The sequence below is a fragment of the Poecilia formosa genome, unplaced genomic scaffold (assembly GCF_000485575.1).
Source record: "Poecilia formosa unplaced genomic scaffold, Poecilia_formosa-5.1.2 Scaffold692, whole genome shotgun sequence".
NCBI classification, from domain to species: domain Eukaryota; kingdom Metazoa; phylum Chordata; class Actinopteri; order Cyprinodontiformes; family Poeciliidae; genus Poecilia; species Poecilia formosa.
Window position 1 is genome coordinate 92,531 of NW_006800631.1, and position 22,361 is coordinate 114,891.

General features: G+C 40.6%; 1 protein-coding gene across 2 annotated transcripts in view; it reads left to right on the plus strand.

Annotated features, from left to right (window-relative positions):
- npr3 (natriuretic peptide receptor 3) overlaps positions 1 to 22,361 on the plus strand; it is a 93,574-nt gene that overhangs the window by 69,341 nt on the left and 1,872 nt on the right. Inside the window, exons 5-7 of one of the 2 annotated variants that reach the window (XM_007542430.2) lie at positions 12,796 to 12,890; positions 12,999 to 13,125; positions 13,227 to 13,311. In XM_007542430.2, coding sequence (XP_007542492.1) covers positions 12,796 to 12,890; positions 12,999 to 13,125; positions 13,227 to 13,311 — 307 coding nt within the window. The remainder of the gene's footprint in view (positions 1 to 12,795; positions 12,891 to 12,998; positions 13,126 to 13,226; positions 13,312 to 22,361) is intronic. The other variant, XM_016666281.1, reaches the window with a different exon arrangement.

Sequence of the window (22,361 nt, forward strand, 5' to 3'; positions counted from 1 at the left end):
TGACCATCTCTCAAGCCAGAAACCCCTGCCGTGTTTAGGGCCTTTCACAGATGTGTGTGAAAAGCCAGAACTTCCACTGTATTGTTTTCCCACACAGACAAAAGGCAGTTCAAACGATCCTAGCAAACCATCTGCTGTAACTACAGGTAACATAAAGGTCAATAGGCCAGAATAAGTTACTGATTTAAAACCACAATTTAGGCCATTTGAATCAAGATATGTTAAGTTTTAAAACTAGCTTATCTTAAATTTATTTTCTTAACAGTAACAGGGTGTTACTGTTACTGTAACACCCTGTGTTACATAGTGGTACTGTGTTACAGTACCACTATGACACTGAACTTCGTTCAGTGTCATAGTGGTTTTACAGTACCAGTGACCTAGCTCTATTAGCATTTCCAGCAGTAATAATTCCATTAGTGCTGCTTGTCTTTGACGTTTCTCCCAGCGTCTGTAGCGCTGTGTCCGGTTCAGCATCAGCTGTGCTGCTTAGAGTTCGGTGCAGTGGTAACAGCCACGCCGGACTTAATTTCCATCGACACCGGACCTCCATGGACCTGGTCGATGGTGATGTCAATACAGCAGGCAGCATAGCTCCTCTTAGCATCTCAAAGAGCTTCCAGCTCTGCCTGTCTCAGCGGCAGCACTGCATTTATTTTTAGCTCATTAAGGTAGCGATCACCTTAACGCTACCGTAACATTGGCTGTTAGAGCCTTTGTTGGTTCTGCTGGTATAAATGGCTCAAAGTGTTGTGGAGAAATGTCCAGGGTCCAGATTAGGTGATTCGTTGTGTTCCACTCTGGCTCTCGCACTACGCTCTCCTTTCTTTCATGTGGGATATTATCCAGATTCTGTCTCAATTTTTATTTTTTATCAAAGCCGATAGTGTGGCACAGTGTGGCATTATCTAAAATGACACCAGTCAAACGCATTATGATAAACAACTACTGGGGTAAAGTTAACATTCTAGCGTTTACTCTGTAGACTTCAGTACAGAATGGACCATTTTATGAATCATCAACCCAGTGGTGAAAAAAAGGTGACCTCCATGGGTGAAAAATATAACAAAAGATGTACATTTTTGAATTAATTATGAGCTCTGACATATCGAAAACAGCAATTTTTTAAAGTAATATCAAAATTGCAACATATTTAGGCCAACATGTTCAATTAGTCGGGGATACTTTTAACTCTGGTAAAAACGGCTTCAATCTTCCACATTCATGAAATGACATAGGAGGGAAGCAAAAGATTAGCTAGCCAAGCTAACGCGGTTGATGCTGTAAAATTCTCCAGTAAACAGCAACAACGACCTAGGCCCCAGCCACATATTATAGCTGACTGCAATAATTACAGAGGCTCTCACATTGCAAAAAGAGAAAAATGCATTAGGTGGTCTCAACCAGTGCCATTAGTGCAGGAAAATGAACCATTGCAAAAACTGCTGCAAAGGCAAACATCAAATCCTGGCAAGAGGACATACAGACAGACAGTACATGAAATTGCCATTGAACAGTCAACTCTACATCTAGAGTTTCTATGACTTTCTATGTGGGCGGCATCGAGGTTGACAGCATCACACCAAAAATCGATATTAAGCAGGAAGGTGCCACCATGCACATCAATTGTGTTCTCGTTGAATTTAAAGTTGACACAGGAGCAAAATGCAACGTGTTATCCCTCCACACATTTAAGAGAGTAACAAATGGGGTACGGAGATCCACTTAACCTGGTTGCACATGGTTAGAATTCAAACCAGCGGTGTGGTCACACTGCTATGTGATTTCAAAGATCAACTTCATTCACTGATCTTCTTTATAGTAGACAAGGATGTACAACCACTACTCGGTTTTCAAGCAAGCACAGACATGGAAAACGTCAAACGAAGTACTGAAGCTCATCATGTTGATGAAATTTCGTTTTGGCGAGTGTGTCTCGACAAACAAATCATCACTGCTGACTACATTTTGGAATTAACTCAGCTAGCGAAGTTTTCTAGCAATCCATGTAACAGCTGTTTACTGCGCTTCCCTGTTCAGTCATTCTGACTGACATCATTATCGTGGTCGCAACCTGGCTTGTCTAACGTGTCAGACAAGTTAACTTGTCTGACACGTTTCAGGAAAGTACTGAAACGTGTCAGACAAGTTAACTTGAGACTAAACCCACACAAATGCAAGTTTCGTTTGAGTGAAGTGCACTGCGTCGGTCACATCTTTACAAAGGAAGGTCTCAAGGCTGATCCTGCAAAGACCTCTGCCATCCACCAACATGTCTGTCCAACGTTTCCTTGGGAGTGACATTGCCAAGAAAACGTCACTGCAACATTTCCTTGACATGGCCAATTACCCTGCCAAGTACATTCCCAGCTTCAGTGACATTGCAGCCCCTCTGAACATATTGACCCACAAGGAAACTGCATGGTGCTGGTTTTCCCAACATCAAACAGCCTTCGACCGTCTCAAATAATGTCTGACCACCCCACCTGTTCTTGCTTATTACAAAGTTGCTGAGCTCATCACTTTGACATGCAATCCATCCTGTTTTGGTCTAGGAGGTGCCTGCATGCAAAATGGAAAACCTATTGCTTTTGAATCACATGTTTTGATGGACACAGAGAGACGGTATGCTCAGATAGAAAAGGAGCTACTTGCTGTTGTGTTTCCATGTACTAAGTTCAAAGACTATGTCTATGGAAAGCAAGTCATTGTGGAAACAGATCATCAGCCCCTGCTCAGCATCCAAAAAAAGCCGATTCACACCTCACCAGCCCATCTCCAGAGGATGCTTCTCAGACTACAGAGCTTTGACATCAGGTTAGTGTACAAAAAAGGGAACACACTATCGAGAGCTCCAAACCCTTACACCCTGCAGAATCCATTTGAAGATGAAACCTTCAATGTCATGTTGGTGAGCTACATTTCAACAGCCCGACTGTAAGAACTCAGGGAACACACGGTGACTCAGCACCTAGCCGTCGTCATACAGAGAGGATGGCCGAACAAAGAGAGACAATTGGAGCCTGCTCTGCGCCCATTCTTTCCTTACAGAGATGAGCTAATTGTAGAAAATGGCATCATAATGAAAGGCCAGAAAGCTGTTATTCCACAATCTCTGCACAAAGACATACATAAAGGACACCTAGGTGTTGACGCAACAAAGTGGCGTGCAAAAAGCATGTTTTGCTGGCTCACATTGTCCAACGACATCACAAGAGAGATTTTGTCGTGTGCTGTCTGCAATAGCACCAATCCCACCATCAAAAGGACCCACTGTACCTTCACACGATTCCTGATCTGCTATGGTCTGTGGTTGCTGTTATAAATCTTCTGGCTTCAGTTCCTCATCTGGCAAAGCTTCGCTCCTCTTACTCATTGTCTTATTAAACCTGTCCGCCCTCCAACAATCACTCACCCTGCAGCTCCTTGAAGACCACTCCATGGAACCATTAACCCCCACTCAAATCATGCTCCACTCATCTCCCCTGACAGACCTCTGTCACGAAGAACATTTTTCACAAGATTTACAATCCACCCAGATATTCACCTTCTCCCTGCTTCACTTTCAGTGCTCCAGTTCAGGGCCGTGCAGAGACCACTAAAGAGGCAGGTGGTCAAAAAAAGAAGGGCACATTTAACCACATACTAGGACAGAATATTAACAAAGCCACACAGCTTTCAGAGTTTAATAAACAATGATAAATTACAAAATCGTTGCAATATTCAAACCCGCAATTTAGCAAGATATGTAAATCAGAACTAGACCACCAGACATATTTTGTCTTTACAGAATTACACTATTAAAAATATAAACAAGGGCACAATACAACCTTTTAGTGACTGTAATCTATAAAAAAGAGCTGCCTGTTTGCTACACTTGCAGTGGAGATGAAGATGGTCCATTCAGGAAAGCAGAGCTGCATCAAACTTTAACTGCAGAAAAAAAAACAAAAGCAAAAATTGAATTGTTAATGCATGTCACCATGCATTAACAATGATAGATATCAGGGGGTTTGTCCTGCCTCAAGTGGAGGAGTTTAAGTATCTGGGGATCTTGTTCACGAATGGGGGAAGAAGGGAGCGGGAGATCGACAGGCGGATTGGGGCAGTGTCTGCTGTGAAGCGGGCACTGTACCGATCCGTCGTGGTGAAGAGAGAGCTGAGTGAAAAAGTGAATGTCTCGATTTACTGGTCGATCTACGTTCCCACCCCCATCTATGGTCATGAGCTATGGGTCATGACCGAAAGAACGAAATCACGGATACAAGCGGCCGAAATGGGTTTTCTCCACAGGGTGGCTGGGTTCTCCCTTAGAGACAGGCCATCCGGGAGGGACTGCTGCTCCTCCACGTCGAGAGGAGCCAGTTGAGGAGGCTCGGGCATCTGGTAAGGATGCCTCCTGGACACCTCCCTGGTGAGGTGTTCTGGGCACGTCCCACCGGGAGGAGGCCCGGGGAAGACCCAGGACACGCTGGAGGGACTATGTCTCTCGGCTGGCCTGGCAACGCCTTGGGGTTACCCTGGAGGAGCTGGAAGAAGTGGCTGGGGAGAGGGAAGTCTGGGCCTCCCTTCTTAAACTGCTACCCCCGCGACCCAACCCCGTATAAGTGGAAGAAAATAAATGGATGGATGGATGGATGTCACCATGAGAAAAGCCTACTGAGTTTTCCTTAAAAAAAACTTGTCTTAAAATTAAAATTACACATTTTTGTGTCATGAAGTGAAAAAATTATTTGCAAAACAAACTTATTTGCGCTTGTCATAAATCTTTTTTTGCTATTTTGAAGTTTTTGTTTGACTCAACGTTTTGCTTGTGATTCTCATATGACGTTGAGGCAGGGCCTAAAATCGCAACAAAAGATTTGTAATGTGTGCAAATAAAAGTTTGTTTGGCAAATAACTTTTTAAGTTAACGAGACAAAAATGAGTTATTTAATTTAAAAAGGTTTTTTAAACAGAACCTTTTGTTTAAAAAAGAAGAAATCATTGCAATTCCAAAAGTTGTGATTACAATTTTATTTTACTTAACTGAGGTTAGTTTTTTTTTTTTTTATTGACTAATTGGGAAAAAAATTAACTGCATACTCTGCGAACCAGACCCTAAACTTACATAAAGTCTGGATTGAGTTTTTTCCACCTTCATTAATGACACACTTTTATTACATACATTATTATCTATCATGGTAATTCAGGGTGAGTTATTTTTAATTTTAAATGAATGTTGGACTTTTATTTAAGTGCTATTCTCCTTCAAGATACATTTACCTAACGCTTGAATAAATGCCTCAAGAATAAATACCCCTCTGCTTAAACCGCGACTCCGTGCTCAAGCAGAAACGATACAACGTTCAACGTTTTGCAGCAAAGGAAATTAGAAGACATATATCCATTATGGAGATGATAGGTTTTGGAAGGGCGATGTGCCCCCTATTGCATAAACAATACTAAAGAATTTAGTCATCTTGCTTTGCTAGCAAAGTCGATAGCTATTAGCTAGCTAATAGCACATCAACAACAGCCTAATGTGTGTATGATAAAAATACTGAATCGATAGATAAGACTAGTTTTTCCTCACCTGGCTGTCTCTTCCCACTCAGTAGTTCTTCAGAGAAAGGCAGACGCAGAGGCCTGTCAGTGTCTGTTGTATTTCATTACCTCTCTGCTTAAACCACTACTCCGTGCTGAAGCAGAAACGATACAACGTTCAACGTTTTCCGTCATCTGACAAGTCTACTCCACTTTATTCACCAAAAACGTTTTTTTTTTATTCACCAAAATCAGTTCTGTAATCTGGAACGTTCGCTACGTTGAGCTCCAGTTAGCCGCTTTATCTCACTGTGCAAGAGGCAATTGCATCATGCGTCAAGGGCAAAAGGTCAAAGGTAACAAGGTGACCGGAGGGCTAAAAACCCCAACACAAAACCAAATAATTTTAGTACATGTTATTTATGTGTCAGAAGAGGGTTTAGGAAATAATAATACCAAAGAAGCACTTGGAGGCAAGAAGCAAAAAGGGGCAGGTGCTCAAGCCCCCCAAACCCCTCCCTCTCCACATGCCTGCTCCAGTTACATAATTTCCTGAACCTCGGACAAGATGCATAAGACATTATTCTTTTTTATTTTATAATAAACTTTATTATTTTCCTATCTAGTTTCCTTATGTGTTCTATGTATGGGCAAAAAGAATTCCCAAAACCATGACGTTTATCGTTTATATTTTTGAACTAATTATGAGTTTTGGCGTATCATGAAGAGCAATATTTTAGTTAATAGGAAAACTACAAGAATAGGCCAACATGTTTAACTAATCAATCAACTAACCCTAACCCAAAGCTTGTACATTAGGTGCTTCAAAAAATTATGAAGTGCAGTACTTTGACAAATTTTAAAACTTCCTTTTCACAGAAAAAGGGAAAGATTGTTTATTTTAAAGATTGCTATTATATTTTGAACAGAAATCACTGTGTTTTGTTTAGAAATGTTCAAACTAATCTACTTGAGGTAAAACTATCATGAGTGTAGAAGTGGACCCAAATGCAGCAGGCTGTAGACGTAGAATAAGTGGATATTTTAATGAAGAAAATCAATCAACATAAAATCCAAAATCCAGGGGAAACAAGGAAATCCAAAACGCAAAGCAAACTGGAAACAGGAAGGAACAACAGGTAATCCAGGGATGGTAACAAGGGTAGTGACGAATAAAATGACAAGCATAGTGATGAGACGGACAGACGAGTTGTGACTGAGATAGAGAAGCTTAAGTATGGAAAGGCAGTAAAAGACACAATAGGTCTAGCTAGATGAGATAACTGATTGCAGGTGTGAGTAGTTGGCACAGGAACTAGCTGAGGGGCAGGGAGAAGGCGGCACAGGGAAGCTAAGAAGATCTGCTGGGGAAAACAAAAGGGAGGAAACAGAGAGCTGAAAATACTTCTAATGCTGAAGACACACTAAGAGTAAAGAGAACCTGATAAACATGATAGACATGAGGAAAACCATAACCAAACCTAAACAGAAACAAGGATGATCTAACAATAATAAGAACTAAGGAACATAGAACTAGAGTAACTAGAGGATCTAAACAAAGAAATAACCTAACTAGAATCACTAAAGAAAGACGGACATAGATTCAGACAAAAAGACTAACTAAACCTAAAGTGACGAGATAATAAAACTAGCTAAGGGGGAGCTAGAAATAACCTAACTAGAATTACTAAAGGAAGATGGGGCATGGATGCAGACATAACAGAACTAAACCTAAGGTAGTGTGGCAACCTGGGGTGGATTTTCTTTATTATGAAACCCAAATGTAGGATGTTAAAGTTTACCAAATGCGAAACCAACAATGCCACCTGGAATAACTCCAGGAAAATGTAATGAGGACACAGGTAAGTTCTGCTGGAAATGAGGAGAAGAGATTCAGAAAGTTCTAAAAAATTTATTAAACTTCAATATGTTTTTAAACTAACAACATGAAATTGAATGGTAAAAACAGTGAATGCATTTTTAACAAAATTGATTATAATAAAATGTTTAAATTTCAAAGGAAACTGAGGCTTACCAATGGGGAAAGTAGTGACGAAAGGGGCAACATCCAGTGAAGTAAAGGGATCACCCCGGACACTACAAAAACACAGCAAACAAAAAAAAGGTGCTTCCTCAAAACATACAAGGCAAGACACTGCCACCAGGGGTCATCACTGCCACCACAGAAGCCTTAGTGCCTAAAACAGGGTGTCCAAAGTCGGTCCTCGAGGGCCAGCATCCTGCATGTTTTAGTTCTCTCCCTGGTTTTACACACCTGCATCAAATGATGGGTCATTAGAAGACCTAAGCAGAACACTGACTTGCTGAGGAGGTTGTTACTACCACCAGGGAGAGAACTAAAACATGCTGGATGCCGGCCCTCAAGGACAGACTTTGGACACCCCTGCCCTAAAAGAAAGACAAAAATAAAACAATAGTAAAACAATGATACAGTAGAACTACAATATTGCACTTTATCCCATTAGTAGTGCCATCAATGCTACTGGCAGCAGAGGAAAGCTCAGGTTGGTCTTTTAAAACATTTCTTTACAGGCAAAACAGCAGCGAGTGTCAATCCAGGTGTAATGCTGATTAGAGACTCATCAGAAGACAAAAGAAAATAGAGCAGATTATTAATACAATGCTGATGGAAAATATAACTTACAGCAGCTGCTTACCACACTTACCACACTGCCAGATAAACAGACCCGCAGTGCAGCTGTAACAAAATGCTATGTAAAGGCTTTGGGGGATGGATGTTACCTAGCCAGGCTAGCCCTTACCTTCCCGCCAGCAAACAAATAAATGGACAGATCCGTCCAGATGTTGGAGGTGCAGCAAAGAAGGCTAAACAGATCAGACCAGTTTGCATTAATGGCTACTATTAAACCTGACAAAAAATGAAACAGCCACCCTTACCCAGCACAATTTAACAAACGAAGGAAGCAGATGGAGACAATGGCATGATGCAAGCAACCTCATGACAGGTGGAGACCTGCTTATATGCAGCAGCCAAAATTGGCCTTGAAGTGGCAGCGTACAATTTATGCTGCTACAGTAACTAGATAAGAAAACTAGACACACTGCAAGGGAGCTGAAATAAGGAACAACTAGAAACTGGGGTTTTGGCTCTCTGTGGGGATTTTCTGTTTGTCTGCCGCTTCTCTCATCATCCACTAGATCAGGCGTGTCAAACTCCAGTCATCAAGGGCCACTGTACTGCAGTTTTTAGATGTGCCACAGGTACAAAACACTTGAATGAAATGGCTTAATTATCTCCTTCTTGTTAGGATAAGCTCTCCAGAGCCTTGCTAATGACCTAATTATTCTATTCAGGTGTGGTGCAGCAGAGGCACATCTAAAAGTTGCAGGCCAGTGGTCCTCCAGGGCTGGAGTTTGACACCTTTGCACTAGATAGTGCCAAGAGGCTGCACTTACCTGTCTGAATCCAGACAGTGTGCCTCCTGTCTGGATTCAGCGCGCCTGTGATCAAACACCTCATCATCTAGGAGTATATGAGGAGCGGCCTGCCAGCACTTTGACGCCTGAGTGTTTGCCAGTTATGGTACTCTGATGGAGTCTGCTCTTTGAGTTATCTAAAGATTGTTCTCAAATAATATTTTCCTGTCACCTCTCCCTTGGGTGTTTTCCTCATGGTGCCTTGGATTTTGCCCATTGTGCAGCCAGAGTTCCTGGCTTTCTGGTGTTTCCCTCATGATGCTGTGGATTTTACCCACTGGTTGCCTGAGACCCTCTCCACCTCAGCTGAAGAATCATCGACAGTTCCTGGTTTCACGGCTGGCAATCGAACCGTTCCTTGCCTTTCCTCACAAGAACTTACCTGTCCGCCCTCCACCGCAGGCCTCTTCCATCTACCTCCAAAGAACTCTCCATCAAGATCACTCAAGGATCATCTCAAGAACCCCATGCAGAGACCACAACCCCAGACACTACAGTATTTCGCGCCCTGGCGGAAACTCACTATTTCACAAAGTAAGACCAATCCACTACCTCAGAATTCAACCTGTCCAAGTTGCCATCGACTCACCATCTCTTTCCCACTGCCTTCAGAGTTCTGATGACCCCAGCTTCCCTTCCACAGGACAAGAACCACAAAATCTCATATTTCATCATTGTTAAAATAAACTTTATCTGATTTCCTGTCCTCCTGATTGTGTTCTATATATGGGGGCTAAAAGATGTGAACCCAACATGACAGAACATTCAGGCCTGCAGTCACAGATGCTCTCAGGAGAAGTATGGCAGAACAACATTCTCTAATTCAATCTCATGAAATCGCTTTACAAGACTTGGGTGCTAGCCAAGCCGAAACTAACCATGCCTCAAAGACTTGTCTAAGTTTTTACAAAGCTCTCTCCAACAGACCCCAGCTTCAGCTCCTGCCCTTGCTCCCAGTCCAGAACCACCGGTCCACAACCACCGTTCCACTCCACATTTTCCGAAGTCCGTCCATCTACTTTCAGGTGATAAACTGATGTAAGGGTTTCCTTCTACAATGCTCTCTTATATTCAATCATTCCCCTAGAAGTTTTTCCCATGATGATGCTGATAGCTTTCATAATTTCACTTTTGACTGGCCGAGCATTAGACTGGGTTGAAGCAAGGTTTCCTACACCTGCTGATTTTGGTTGTACATTTCATGACTTTTTGTAAGAATTTAAATATTTAGTAAAGAATCCGATAAAACATCCAACCCCCATGAACTATGGACAATAAAACAAGGGCAGAATTGTATAATAGCCTTCACTTGGGAAATCAAAGATCTCATCCGTCAAGCTCAACAATCTGAACCTCTCCCTGACTCAGTCCCTCGCAACAAGGTCTTCATCCTCAGTTCCATCCGAGCCCGTTTAATTCATTGGGTCCACTCCGCTAAATTCTCAGCTCACTTCATCACATCAACCTCGATCCAGTTTTCTGCAACCTCTGTCCATCCCCAAGCACCCCTGGTCACACATTTCAATCGACTTCGTCACCAGGCTCCCAGTTTCTAAAGGTATGACCATAACCTAACAATTATTGACACCTAACAATTATTGACTGTTTCTCTAAATCATGTCATCTCGTCATGCTCAAAAAACTCCCCACAGCCTTCCAGACTGCTCAACTCCAGCATGTCTTATGGTTACATGGCATTCCCCAAGAAATCTTCTCTGATTGTGGTCCACAATTCACATCCCATGTATGGAGACATTTCTGTTCAGCATTGGAAGCTAAAGTCACACTTTCATCCAGTTAGCATCCCCAGTCTAATAGACCGACTTAAACGCATGAATCAAGAACTTGAATCCACCCTCAGATGCTTCACTTCCAGTACTCTGTCTGATTGGAGTCAGTACATCCCCTCAGTTGAATATTCACATAACACTCACATTTCTTTTCCTTATTTCCCTGGTTTCATTTTTCATCTGAGGGAAAACACCACTGTTTCCCTCAAATGAAAAAGATCTCTGTGACATCTGTTCAACACTACATCCGCCGCTGCAAAAATATCTGGAATAGAACTATCATTGCCCTCAATCACACCGCTAAACAAAATTGACGTTATCCTGAACGCAAGAGAACACCTCCCCCACAGTATTCACCTGGACAAAAGGTTTGGCTTTCTGCACGTGACATCCCTCTTAACTCCATGTCCAAAAAAACTCTCCCCCATGTTCATCGGTCCCTACATAATTGAAAAGGTCATCAGTTCTACCGCAGTCTGTCTCCGCCTCCCATCATCAATTTGCATCCATTGCATGTTCCACGTTTACAAAGTCAAACCTGTTCAGACCAGCACATTTTGCCCTCCTTCCAAGCCCCCTCCTCCCACCTGAGACATAGATGGGCACCCAGCTTTCACAGTTCGCCGGGTCGTGGACTCCCATCGACGAGGTCATGGATACCACATCGATTGGGATGGCTATGGCCTGGAAGAGCGTTCTTGGGTCCCTGGATCATCTATTCTTCGCTTACCACTGATTACCATTCTTCTCTTCCTTCACGCTCTTCTGGGCCACCAGGTGGCAGTCATTGAGTGGGTGGAGGTATTGCTGGAAACTGGGGTTTTGGCTCTTTGTGGGGATTTGCTGTTTCTCTGCTGCTTCCCTTATCATCCACTAGATGGTGCCAAGAGGCTGCACTTACCTGGAGGATGTGCCTGCTGTCTGGATTCAGTGCACAAGTGATCAATCACCTCGTCATCTTGGAGTATGTGAGGAATGGCTGCCAGCACTTCGACGCCTGAGTGTTTGCCAGTTATGGTACTCTGAGCCCCTCTGAGTCCGCTCTTTGAGTTATCTAAAGATTGTTCTCAAGTAATATTTTCCTGTCACCTCTCCCTCAGGTGTTTCCTCTTGGCGCCGTGGATTTTACACATTGGTTGCCCGAGTCCCTCTGACTGAGGAATCATTGACAGCTCCAGGTTTCACAGCAGGCAATCGAACCACTCCTTGCCTTTCCTCACAAGAACTTACCTGTCCACCCTCCACCACCAGCTTTTTCCATCTACCTCCAAAGAACTCTCTGTCAAGATCACCGGAACCTGGATCGTCTCAGGAACCCCCTGCAAAGGGACTACAACCCCAGAGACCACAGTACACACAAGTCTTGCCCTGGCGGAAACTCCACTTCACCAAGATCATTCCACTGAATCAGAATTCAACCTGTCCAAGTTGCCATCTATTCACCATCTCTCTCCCACTACCTTCAGAGTTCTGACGACCCTGGCTTCCCATCTACAGGACAAGAACCACAAAATCTCATATTTCATCATTGTTAAAATAAACTTTATTTATCAGATTCCCTGTTCTCCTGATTGTGTTCTGTATGTGGGCTAAAAGACGTGAACCCAACATGACAAGGATTAAAGAAATAACCTAACTAGGACCACTTAAGGAAGATATACATAGAATCGGACATATAAGAATAACTAGACTGACGAAATAACTAAGAAACATAACAGGAAACACTACAAGGGAACTGAATGAAGGAAAGCAAGAACCAAGACCATACTAACCAAAATAATTTACATCAAAATAATACTAAAATGACCATGAAAGGCTAACCTAACGTGAACTGAAACCTGATGAAAAGCAAAACCAAACCCAAAAATCCTGAGTACAAACATTAGTATTTTTGCTGGTTTTATTACACAAGGTTCCTAGTAAAGACTAGATCATTAATAACCCTATAACTGACATAAGGTGTACTTAATTTTAACACTAAGGTATTTCATATGATTTCTTTTTTTATGGTGATGAATAGGAATTGCTGGCCAGGTATCCATAGATGTCAATGGTGATAGAGTCGGCGATTTCTCTTTGATGGCAATGACCAACATTGAAGCAGGTAACTATGAGGTAATTAAAATATTGAAAGATCCCTAGAAAGTAAAGTACCTTGTATCAGTCCTTAGATATAAAAGATTGTAAAGGTTAGTGAAAGTAATATAGATATCTGATTTACAGGTGGTAGTCAACTACTTTGGGGAAAATAAAACTTTTCAGCTGTTGCCTGCCTTCAACAGTGATCATTTCACTCTGACAAGAAGAAAGGAAGTGCCAAAAAAAGAAAAAGAAGTGGAAAATCATTCATGTAAACATATTTCCCTGTTTGAAGAACTAATTTAACTTTCAGCTTCATTGACTTGATAATGTATCATTATGTTTGCGTTTTTCTCAACTTCTCATGATTAGGTGGACTGGGAGTATCAGCCTTAACTGGAGTCACGGTTGGAGCTGTTCTTGGAGCTCTAATGCTGATAGCATTCTACTTTTTCAGGTAACAATACTACACTGTAGTAACCAAAGAATTTTTGTCTTCCTTCAAATCTGTTGATTTGTTAATGTTGTGTGACAATAGTTTTGGTTTGGCTATGAATAGCAATTAATACATGCCATAAGCAGTTGTTAACAAAATAAGTAATTTAGATCAAAATTACCAAGTTGGGACATCAACTGATTATCACAAAACAATTGCCAAATAGTTTTCTCAGTTATTGTTTATGAATACTCGCTTGATAAGGATTGGGTATTAAATAACAATAGATGACGAGTTAAGTTCAGTAATGATGTTGTCAAACTACATGGTTTTGTGCTCATATGCAGAATAAACAGACAACTTTTCTCTAATACACAAGTTTATGAGCAAAAATACTTCAACCATCCAGTTAAAATACTACTTCTGAAAAAAAAAATTCTGTTTTACTTAGTAGTTTAGTTGAGTATTACAAGCTCAGTGAGCTTGTTGATTAAAGTAAACTATGAAAAAGTGAAACAGAAATAAATGAGCAAATAAGAATAGATCAAATGATGTCACAGTTCAGTATGAGCTGTGAATTTTGAAAATTTTGCATCAGCTAAATTTGATAACACATTTTTATAGTGTTTATATCAATGAATTGTGATAGTTCCAGCTGTTTTAAGAAAAGCAGGTACTGCTCATGTCTCGTGTCATGTAGTGATGTGTGGTGTGTGCAGTAAGCTGGTGACATGATTGGAAACAGTTAAGACAGGATCATTTTGTATTTATGCACAACATGTGGCTTTGAAGCAATGAATATGTTTGGATGTTCAACACAAGGATCGCTAGCAAGTTGATCTGCCAATATTATTTTGACAACAATGATGATGTCTGGGTTAAACTTTAAAGTGTCACTGACAAGATGTTGAAACTTTGCATAAATTGTCAGTATAAAAGTAAATAATTCACAGAGTTAGAAGTCAAATGCTAATTAAATTCAAGCATGGTTTGAAATGTTTTAAATGTTTTAAACTGTTGTGCCAACAGGACATCTGGCGGTGAATTAATCACTAATTACACCAGTGAACAAGCACGCCTGTTCTCATTCCCTAAAACTAAAACTCTTCAAGATCAATAGACGAAGCAAGTACGGAGAACAGATGGCTTCCTACTCCATCTTCTGTACTTTAGTGATCATTTCACTGCAGACTGTCATACAAAAGTTCCAAAAGTGTTGAAAATATGTTGACAAACAAGATTATCTATAATAATGAAAATACAGAGGCATTATTTGTTTGTAAATATGGTGGATGCATGCGCACCCTGATGTCAAAAAGAACCAGCCTAAATTTAAACTGTCACTAGTTGCCATGGTTACCCATAATTTTCTTTGCTGTCTTAACATTAGCCAGCATGATGTCAGCATGCTACAACTGTTCACTAGAACAGAGATTCTGGTAGAGTCAGACATTCTGACTCTACCGGAATCAGAATTCCTTTTATTGTCTTTGTGCACGAACAAAAGCACAACAAAATTTAAAAAATAGCTATTCGCGAAGGCAAGTTAAATAGTTTAATAAAATAAGTATATCTCAAGAATAAAATAGAAAAAACAAAAAAACAACTGGGATGTTAAGGAAAACAGACAAATACGTAAATAAATAAATTAGCTGTATTCAGTACAACAGCTCTTGGGTAGAAACAGTTTTTTAGTCATTTGTCCTTGACTTTATTGCCCTGAAACACCTCCCTGAGGGCAGGAGTTTGAGGATGTGGTGGCCAGGGTGTGAGGGATCCTTGATGATGCTGCGGACTCTCTGGAGGCAGTGAGTCCAGAGATGGAAGAGGGCAGCCAATCACTCTCTGGGTGTTGTTTATGACCCTCTGGAGCTGCTTCCTCTCTGCCGCAGTGCAACTGAAGATCCACAGCGAGATGCCATGGCTCAACACCAACTAAACAGAGCAGCAATAGAAGGACACCAGTCTCTGTCTCTGTTGTGCCTTTTTCAGGCACAACAGAGACCGAAGCATTCCAGCCCAAGTCTTCACTGACGCGTTTTGTTATTTCATCACAATGAGACTGAGACTGAGGAAGCTCAGGAGAGGTCTTAAATCAGGTTAGCAAAATATGTATTAACCAGTTACATTGTAAATAAGAACAAAACAACTTTATTATGAAAATAACTGGTTTGGGGAAGAGATATGTGGAGCTTTAGGGTGTGAGGTAAAATATAAAAATCATATTATCATAAGCAGAAAGGAGAACAGGCAAGCCATGAGCCAGAAAGGATTTCAGGTTGATTTTTTTTTTTTCAATTATTTTTTTTTATTATTTCCACACTATTTATTTATGATTAGGTTATCAGCTGCCCTAGAAGACACCACTAGTGTTCTGCACATTTACATGGTGAAATGTGTTTCCACAGTGGATTTTGTTTTCCTGTTTGACTCTAAAGTGAAACATCTTTATGAATACATAGATGCCTCATTGAACACTGAATCCTATGTTACATCACCGTAATCTTCTACACTGTAAAAGAAAGTTTCTAATTTACTGTAAAATACTGGCAGTTGTGGTTGCGAGTATTATTATTTGGGATTATTCATTGTGGAGTATATACACAAAAAAGACTCTGAGTTGATCAAGAGTAACTCAGTTCAATTCAAATCCAAAAATACAAGTCAAACAAGTCTCTGAGTACAGACTTTGTTGATGAGGATGTGCTACATGGCCATGGTCTTCCAATCAGGTGTTCATTACAGGAACACCTCTATAGCTGGAAAACAGAAACAAAGCAAAAGTCAAAATGATACACTGCATGAACAGCATGTAAACAGTCAGTTTATATGATGTTCAGTCAAAGAATCATCTTAAATATGTCTCTGTCAGACCTGGATTTATTACATGGTTTTACGCTACTACACCATGAGCTCAGTTAGAAAATAATATGCTATTTCAGAAGGTGGCATTTCAAAGATAAAGCTGAATTATAAACCCTAAAAATGTGGAATACTATGGCGCCCCCCAAGGAGACATGGAGGATTTTTCAGTCTCTTCTATTACCTCGCAAAAGTATTGCATTCCCTTGCAAAACTTTTGCATTACCTCACAATAGGCAAGTCTGGACAGGTCGCCAGGTAATCTGAATGGTTAATAAAGAACACAGTTAGCTCGCTCCACCATCCTGGTTGTAACACAAAGGATCCTTGTTATGAATTAACACCACCACCATAACGTATAACAGCCATGTTATGCCAAGTGGGGTCTAATACACCTCCACAGTCACACACCAGAGTTAAGGGCTGTGATGGTGTTAGATCAAATATGCTTGATGATAACTGAAGTTATGGATATCTGTTTCTCACCTGCAGGGAAGAGTGGAGGTTGATAACCAAGAGATATTTCAAAAGAAGACAGACCTGTTGCAGCAGAGATATGCGAATTGTGAGCATACTCAATCCTTGCTAAGTACTGGCTCCAGTCAGACAGATTAGTGGAAGTGAGACATCTAAAGGTCGATTCTACTTCCTGATTCATGCGTTCTTTTTGACCATTTTACTGGTCAAACAGAATGTAAGTGTGACTTTCTTTCTTGTGGGATGCTGTGGAGATGGAAGATGTGCTTGACTAGGAGTTGGGCAGTTTGGAAGGCAGTAGGTAGTTTTCTGAGAGGGATGAAATGACTGGCTTTAGAAAAACAGTCAATCATAGTGAAGCTTGTGGTCATACCTTTGGTTAGGGTAAGTTCCAGTTACAAAATCGAGGGTCGCTTGGGAATGGCCAGAGGCTGAAGCAGTCCTGATGGAGGTTAGTATGAAAGATTTATTGTGGGCAAAGACAGGACAGGCGAGGGCATATTCTCTAACATCTTTATGTATGGATCACCGCCAAAAACGACAAATAATGAGAGCGATGGTCCGACAGCTTCCAGGATGTGCAGAGAATTTTGCCAAATGGATCCCATGGATGAGGCAGGCTCTGACTAAGGTGGGTATGTATGTCATGTTGGATGTCATGTTGGATAGAGGGGTCCAAGGTCTGGTTCTGTCTGTAGAACTTGGTTTATAATACCTTCAATGTATGTAAGGGTAGTAATGGAAGGACTGGGTAGAAGACTGGGTGCCGGCATCTTTTTGAGGTCATCGGGTGAGTGTAGTCTGGAGAGCCCATCCGGTTTTATGTTCTTAGAACCTGATTGATATGAGAGAGGGGGGTTAAAGCGGGGAAGAAAACGGGGACCACTGAGATTGACAGGGGTTTAATCTTTTGGCAGCTTGAAGATAGGACAGGTTCTTATGATCTGTTGAGACCAGCACCCTCTAACCAGTGGTGCGCTCCTCCAAAACAAGCTTGATAGCCAGGAGTTCACGGTCCCCCACATCATGATTTCATTCGACTGGGACTGCAAGAAAAGAAACCACAAGGATGAATTTTGTTGTTGGAACCAGAGCACTGAAAAAGGACAACTCCAACCCCAGTTTCAGAAGCATCAACTTCGACAATGAACTGTTTACTGGATGACAACGGGTGTTGGGAGAACCAGATCTTGAGACTGAGAAAGGTGGCATCAGCTTTGGCAGTCCATGTGAAAAGGACCTTGGTGGAGGTAAGAGCGGTTAATGGTGCTACTGTCTGACTGTAATTTCTGATGAATCGGCGGTAGAAGTTGGTGAATCCTGAAAATCTCTGGAGCTGCTTGCGGGTTTGAGGAATGGACCAGTTGAGAACTGCTTGGACCTTTACGGGGGTAGGTCGCACTTGTCAACCCTCAAGGATGTAGCCCAAAAAGGTGACAGAATGTTTGTGAAACTCGCACCTCTCTGCTTTGACATATAGTCTGTTTTCAAGGAAATGTTGGCGAATGTGTTCCTTATGTTCTGACTGGGACTTAGAATATATGAAAATGTCATCCAGGTAAACGAACACAAAAATATTCAGAAAATCATGGAGAACGTCATTTACAAGGGCTTGAAAGAAGGTTGGGGCATTGCAAAGGCCGAAGGGCATAATTAAGTCTTCAAAATGTCCAATTGGAGTTTTAAAAGCAGTCTTCTATGTCAGCAGAAAGAGTCTTCACCAAGATTCTATCTGCTGAGAGCATGAGGAGAAAACCAAAGTAACACTGGGAGTGGAATCCAGAGGACCTTTAAATGAGATCATAAAGGTGAATCACAAAATCCACAAAAAAAACTCATGGACCACAGAGAGGACATATTCTGGCAGGCTCAGAGTACCATGAATGGCTAATACCGGTGGACTGGAAACCTTCTCCTCTTAAGCACTGAAAGATTGCAGTAGATGACTAGCAGGTGTGTACAATAATCAGCTGATCCGCCCTACAGTGACAGCAACTCCTTGGCTTCATCTAGTGGAGAAACTGTGGAGGCGGAAAGGATGTGAAAACTCCTCACAGGAACCAAAACCTCAGTTCCCAACAAACGGTGCTTGATGAAGTTCTGTTTATTAACTTGTATTAGCTTACTGGCAGATGTGCCACATTCAATATGGCAGATGCTGTCACATATCACAGGAACAGGCCAACCCGCTCAATAAGGCGTCTACATATTCATATCTATGCCTTGGCTGTTCATCTCTTAAGTCATTTTACATTTTGTAAGTTTAGGAGCAGCAAATAGGAGACATGAAAGGAGAGGATGATCCGGAGCTTGAAGAGTGGTTTTAAAATAAATTAGTGAAAACTTTTACTGTAAGGGACAGGTTATGCAGTAAATGGAGTTGACATCTTATGAGATGTATAATGTATGCATCAAATCAGTTGTTAAAATTCTCATTCTTTATGATAACATAATTATTTTATCTTTAGTTAGTTCATATTCTGATATCGTACACTGCTACATGTAGCATCTGTTGTAAATACATTAATGCTATGCTATCCGCTTGATGTGGAGAGTCAAAATGAGGGAGAGATAGGAGAAGACCAGAAGGTGAGAGACAGGAGCACATAACAGTAGATATTTTAATTTAAAAGTTTGTGGCTGAAAATTAAAGGAGAAAAAAAAACATTTTGACTCTTTTGCCTCAGTCATGGTTTTTGAACCTTTTGAGAGACATGGCTCATGCATGGCAAGTTATCATTGAATGCAGGGCTGGAAAGTGAGACGGCGCAGAGTTATTGTCACGATTTGGTGGTGGTAGAGTGGTGAGGTAGACCCAGTAGACCCAGGTTTGTAGAATGAAATCTGGCAGCACAGGTGAGCAGAAGGGTAAGAGCTCAGAACTGGTAGCAAATCATAATGACAAACAAATAGACAAATAAACAAGACAAGGACCCAACAAGGAAACAAGAGACACGAGTGGATTTAAATACACAGGGTATTTGGGGAAACAAGACAGACCTGGGAGCAATCAAGGGTAGATGGGACAACACGGAAACTCAACAGAACACAGAAACCTAAATAAGCACACAGGAAAAAAACAAATCCTCACAGTTGTCATTGAGGCTCTACGCCTGTCTGTTAAATGTGCGAGGTATCTTTTTTTTTTTTCTTTTTTTTTTAATGTGATTGCTGATTGCACTGGCTGCAATCAGCAGTCCGATCATTAGATCATTCACATATCTGCTATAAATTTATTGCATCTCTGGCAGGGCTGTTTACATTATATACATGTAAAACAGGATACATTTATTGGCCAACTGATTTATCGACCAGTCAATTTCTGGGCGTCGATTTCCTTAATTTTGGGGGATCGTGATTGGCCGATACTTGAATGTGAAGCTGATCTTATCCCCTAATCTTATCTTCGTCAGCAATTAAAGATCAGCCTCTGTCCTCTTCTGCTCTGCAGTGAGAGGTTTGACTGACAGACCAGCCTACCAGGTCAGATCTGCACATTTACAGTTATCAATATTCACCCTATTGTTGCCATTGACTGTTTTGCTATATTTAGCGACATTTCAGACAAAAAAAAAATTATATCAACCAAAATCAAAATTGGCGGGTCAGGCTTTTTAAAGATCAGTAACCAGAAATTGGCCAGAAAACTGCATCAGTGCAGCCCTACACACATATTCATGANCAACACGGAAACTCAACAGAACACAGAAACCTAAATAAGCACACAGAAAAAAACAAATCCTCACAGTTGTCATTGAGGCTCTACGCCTGACTGTTAAATGTGCAAGGTATCTTTTTTTTTTTTTTTAAATGTGATTGCTGATTGCACTGGCTGCAATCAGCAGTCCGATCATTAGATCATTCACATATCTGCTATAAATTTATTGCATCTCTGGCAGTGCTTTTTACATTATATACATGTATAACAGGATACATTTATTGGCCAACTGATTTATCGACCAGTCAATTTCTGGGCGCCGATTTCCTTAATTTTGGGGGATCGTGATTGGCCAATACTTACATGTGAAGCTGATCTTTTCCCCTAATCTTATCTTCGTCAGCAATTAAGGATCAGCCTCTGTCCTTTTCTGCTCTGCAGTGAGAGGTTTGACTGACAGACCAGCCCACCAGGTCAGGTCTGCACATTTACAGTTAACAATATTCACCCCATTGTTGCCAACTCACCGACTTTTTTGGTATATTTAGCGACATTTCAGACAAAAGAAAATTTATATCAACCAAAATCAAAATTGGCGGGTCAGGCTTTTTAAAGATCGGTAACCAGAAATTGGCCAGAAAACTGCATCAGTGCAGCTCTACACACATATTCATGACATTCTACGATTAAATAAATTTCTCGTAAGTGTTACTCTAATAGCTAAAAATGTAATTTATACCAGGTGAGTTTTTCTCCCCTGAGAATGTGGATTGGCACTGGACTGATTCTGAGCCTTCAAATGATTTTAACAGAAGTTTCACATAACTTGGAAAAATAATGTTTGTTTTAGCCACAAAATGATTATGCTCAGCAGCAAACAACATACCCACAACTACAGCATAGAGCAGCAGCTCATCGATGTAGCAGCTATGTAGCCTGACGTAAAAACATTTTGCTAGACAATGTCAAACATTGAGTAGTTAAATTTAATTATTGTTATCAAATGTTATCAAACACACCGTTTTGAAGCCAAAAATACCTCAGAAATATACACCGCCAACCATGAGAATCAACTAATTTAAAGTTTAAACTCAGTTTCACACAAACACAAAGACGCTAGCATAAATGTTTGGCTGTTGAACTGGACCGTTCAAGCTAATTTTCTATTAGCAGCTTTACAAATCTTTTACATTATATTACATTACCAAGGCAGGGCCGTGCAGAGACCACTAAAAGGGGCAGGTGCTCAAAAAAAATGTGCACATCTAACCGCATTCTAGGACAGAGTATTAACAAAGCCACACAGCTTTCAGAGTTTAATAAACAATGATAAATTACAAAATTGTGAGATATACAATCAAAGCTAAGGAAAATCTCTATATAGAGCATACAACTATGCATATGTAAGATATTTTATTAATAATTTCTTTCTGCAGGTTTATTTTGTTATAGGAAAGTATTGCAATATTCAAACCCGTAATTTAGCAAGATATGTAAATCAGAGTTGGTGGTTTAGCTCTGATTTACATATTTTGTCTTTACAGAATTACACTATTAAAAATAGTGTACAAGGGCACAATGCAACCTTTTAGTGTACTGTAATCTATAAAAAAGAGCTGCCTGTTTGCTACACTTGCTGTGGAGATGAAGATGGTCCATTCAGGAAAGCAGAGCTGCATCAAACTTTAATGTGGAACTGCAGAAAAAAAAAAAAAAAAAAAACAAAAAAAAAGCAAAAATTGAATTCTTAATGCATGTCACCATGAGAAAAGCCTACTGAGGTTTGCTTAAAAAAACTTGTTTTAAAATTAAAATCACACATTTTTGTCTCATGAAGTGAAAGAATTATTTGCAAAACAAACTTATTTGCGCTCGTCATAAATCTTTTCTTGCTATTCTAAGTTTTTGTGACTCAAAGTTTTGCTTGTGATTCTCACATGATGTCATGGGCAGGGCCTAAAATCGTAACAAAAGATTTCTGATGTGTGCAAATAAAAGTTTATGTTTGGCAAATAACTTTTTAAGTTCACGAAACAAAAATTAGTTATTTAATTTTAAAAGAAGTTTTTTAAAC